Source organism: Myotis brandtii, unplaced genomic scaffold, assembly GCF_000412655.1.
Source record: "Myotis brandtii unplaced genomic scaffold, ASM41265v1 scaffold409, whole genome shotgun sequence".
In the NCBI taxonomy this organism is placed as follows: domain Eukaryota; kingdom Metazoa; phylum Chordata; class Mammalia; order Chiroptera; family Vespertilionidae; genus Myotis; species Myotis brandtii.
In genome coordinates this window covers 1,319,669-1,323,432 of record NW_005365723.1, presented here as the reverse complement: position 1 = coordinate 1,323,432, position 3,764 = coordinate 1,319,669, and the positions used below count along the sequence as shown (strand labels likewise).

The following is a 3,764-nucleotide window of genomic DNA, read 5'->3' as shown; positions in this document are numbered from 1 at the left end:
GGGACTTACACAACAGAAATTTACTTCTTCATGATTCTAGAGGCTGGATGTCGGAGGTCAAGGTGTCAGCAGGGCTGGTTTCCTGAGGCCTCCCTCCTGGGCTTGCAGGCGACCACCTTCTCCCCATGTCCTCCCTGGGTCTTCCCTCTGTGCGCCTGTGTCCAATCTCCTCTTTTTATAGGGACGCCAGTCGTATTGGATTAGTGCCCACCTGATGACCTCATTTTCACTTAATCATCTCTTTAAAGACTCTGTCTCAGATCGTCATAGTCTAATGCACTGGGGGTCAGGACTTCCACACATAAATCCGGGCGGTGTGACTCAGCGTGTGACAACCCGTGGCTGTCGGTATCATTCTGCTGCTCACCGCTGGGAACTGCCCTCGCGGCTCCCTGTCCTTCCTCCACGCCCCATGAATTCCCGAGCACTTCTCACTTTCCAGTGCCACAGAAGGTGCCAGGCACACCTTGTCCTTTTCCAGAAATGATGTGCTTCTCCCAGGGGCCTCCGGGCGGTGTGACTCAGCGTGTGACAACCCGTGGCTGTCGGTATCATTCTGCTGCTCACCACTGGGAACTGCCCTCGCGGCTCCCTGTCCTTCCTCCACGCCCCATGAATTCCCGAGCACTTCTCACTTTCCAGTGCCACAGAAGGTGCCAGGCACGCCTTGTCCTTTTCCTGAAATGATGTGCTTCTCCCAGGGGCCCCCACTCCTTTCACTGGGGAATCGATGGTGAGCACCCCGAGGGTGACTGTTTCAGGCTGGATTCCGAGACCCTCTGCTCGGGCCCAGGCTCGGATCTGAGTCCCGTTTTCAGATGAGTGAGATTCCATAGTGAGTTCATTTCTCTCTGCAGTTTCCTTCCCTGTCAAATGGGGATCATCCCGCCTGCCTCCTAGGAGGGTTGTCAGGGTGGAGTGGCACGCGACAGAAAGCATTTAGCACAGCCCCTGGCTCACAGCCGACGTCTAGTGGTACTGAGCTTTTATCACCAGGCGGGCCCCAGCTGCAGCTGAACAGCGAGTCACACAGTGCCATCGGGGGCTGGGACCCTGCCGGGCTCCCAAGGATGTCGCAGTGACCTGCGCGGATGACCTCCGCGTTCCGCTTGAGGAATGCTGTCTTGAGGTCACAGCTGGCATTTTCAGGGGAGCCCACGCGGCAGCCTTTCTCTGGGCTCTCGTGTACCAGGGTCCCCCGCACGCCAGCTACTGGGAGGGAGGAGGGGACACGGTCTCAGATTTAACTCCCCGTCTCATAGTTTGGTTCCTAGCCGGGCCGGGCTATTTCTCGTGAAATCGGGAACTCTGTGTCTTATTTCTTCCGCCTTTGGAAGACCAGCCTCCTACGGAGGCAGTGGAGCGTGGGGCAGGGGTCACGTGCCCAGGACTTGCGTTCCCAGCTGCTGGGGTCCGGTGGGGTCACGGTGAGTGGGGAGGTCGTGGCTGTAAGATCACAGTGCACCCGCTCGGCTGTTTATGACGCTGCTTAACGGCCTCTTTGTCTCTTTTGCAGAGAGCACGGATAACTTTGTCTCCAGTAAGTTCTACCTTCTGCTTTGAAGCTGATTTGTTCTGAGCCTTTGGGTAACTGTGGAATCCAAATGGTCCTCTTCCCTGGGCCACGCAGCCCCCAGGCCCCTGGCCGCCCAGCACGTCGTGGGAGTGAACGGAGAAAGGGGCTGCAGAGTGGACATGTGCTGCAAGCTCACCTCCTGGGCAGCCGCTTGTGCCTCAGTGTCCCCAGGGCGGGTCCTCGGCCTGACCCTGGTGTGGGTCTCCCCGCCTGGATGGAAGGGGTGGGGCGGGAAACACATGCCCCGTAGAGAGACCTTGTCCATCTCAGCTGCTCTTGAACCTGGAGCCCCTCCACCTGTTAGTGTTTTCCACCTGCTCCAGGGCCCAGAGCGTGGCCGGGCCCCACCTGGCGTGGGGTGGTGATGGACAGGGTCTCCTGTGGCCTGGTGTGTCCTCACACGGGATCACGAGGCTCAGGGTACAAATGATTGGGGCCAGGACTAGACAGTCCCCAGAGGATCTGGTGTTCTGCTCACGGGCTGTGGGAAGCATGGCTTTTCCCTCGCTCCCCGCGGGAGGGGGCTGAGACGGCGGACAGGGCTGCCTAGGACACCCGTGCTGCCTGGCACCGAGGGGAGCACAGTCTGAGATGCTTTACTTGCCCTCAGTCCTCGAGGACTTGCCCTCTCACAGAGCGGCCTTCCCGGGGACTAAGGAGGTGGTTCCAGGCGGAGGAGAAACTGACACCCGGTTCCCACCAGCCCTGCTGGTCAGCTGCACTGGCTCTTAGCCTGAGCGGCCAGTGCGCTGTGCAATCTGCAATAGGGGGATGGGTCGTGGGTTGTGTGTGGGGCTCCCGCCTCCTGGATCTCACTGAGGGTGAAAAGGGGGAGATGAAGGGCGTCGGGGAGCCACGGGTAAAAGCGGGGGGTGGGGGGGGGGGGGGAGGGGGGGGGGGGGGGGGGGGGGGGGGGGGGGGGGGGGGGGGGGGGGGGGGGGGGATGGAGAGCTTGCAGCAGAGAACAGTCAGTGACAGCCACCGTCACCACCCAAACTCGGGGAATCCGGGCCCGGGCTGGGACCCCAGACTGTCTTCTTGTTGTTGTGCTGTTTTATGCAGCAGCTCACGGTCCACGTGGCCCAGGTGCCATTCTTTGCTCGCAGAATGGGGGTGGGGGGTGAAGGCCCCGCGTTCCTCATGGAGCCGCCCCTGGGCTGTCACAGCCGGGCAACCAGGCCGGGCCTTGGTCTCTGGGGAGGTCGGGCAGTAAGAGCGGGCTCAAGGGCATGCTGTCCAGCATGGACTCTGGGCATGGGGAGCCGGTGGGGATGGCACATTACGCCCGCCCACCCCCAGCCAGGAAGCTAACCCTCCTCCTTTCCATTTGGTTTGCAGTCTATGAAGTGAGCCCCACACCGCCTATCACTGTGACCCACAAGCCAGAGGAAGACACTTTTGGGGTGAGTGACTTCTGGGTTGGGAGGGGCCATTTTCACATTTCATCCGAGCAGCGAGCAGCGGACACTCCCGATACCGCCTCGCTCAGAGCCAGGACGTACATACGTACGGCAGAAAGAGCCCTGACAGTGACCTCCTTTCAGGCGCGAGCCCTCCCTTGTTTGACGAGAGTAATTCATTGTTTGAGGAAGTCTTTGAGGGGCTGCTCCCAGCCCTGGAAACCCCCGCGCTGCTAGGAGCCTGGCTGGGCCCGATTCGAAGGGGCTGCTCGCTGGGCAAGCCTCGTAGGAAGTCCAAGTTTCCCCACCAGCTCCCTGGTGGGTGCCCAAGCCCTGCCCCACCCCTGACTGCCAGAACCTTTGATTTCTCAGGGGGAAGAGTCCAGATCTCCCGGAATTCCCTGGATAAGAGTATCTGTAGAGAACTTCAATATGAATATGCAGAATTTGCTTGCTAACCAAAACAGCAAGACGAGAGACAGAGGCCTCAGGAGGCTTCTGAGCGCATCTGTGAGGCCGCCCCCAGGCCAGAGGCTCAGAACCCTGAGTGCATCTGTGAGGCCGCCCCCAGGCCAGGGACAACCCTGAGTGAGTGCATCTGTGAGGCCGCCCCCAGGCCAGGGGCTCAGAACCCTGAGTGCATCTGTGAGGCCGCCCCCAGGCCAGGGGCTCAGAACCCTGAGTGCATCTGTGAGGCCGCCCCCAGGCCAGGGGCTCAGAACCCTGAGTGCATCTGTGAGGCCGCCCCCAGGCCAGGGGCTCAGAACCCTGAGTGCATCTGTGAGGCC

General features: G+C 60.9%; 1 protein-coding gene across 2 annotated transcripts in view; it reads left to right on the top strand.

Moving 5' to 3' along the window:
* The window catches only part of NTRK3 (neurotrophic tyrosine kinase, receptor, type 3), a 221,922-nt gene that overhangs the window by 67,366 nt on the left and 150,792 nt on the right, over nucleotides 1-3,764 (top strand). For both annotated transcript variants that reach the window (XM_005873375.2, XM_005873378.2), the window contains exons 9-10: nucleotides 1,517-1,540; nucleotides 2,915-2,979. In XM_005873375.2, the coding sequence (XP_005873437.1) occupies nucleotides 1,517-1,540; nucleotides 2,915-2,979 (89 nt within the window). The remainder of the gene's footprint in view (nucleotides 1-1,516; nucleotides 1,541-2,914; nucleotides 2,980-3,764) is intronic.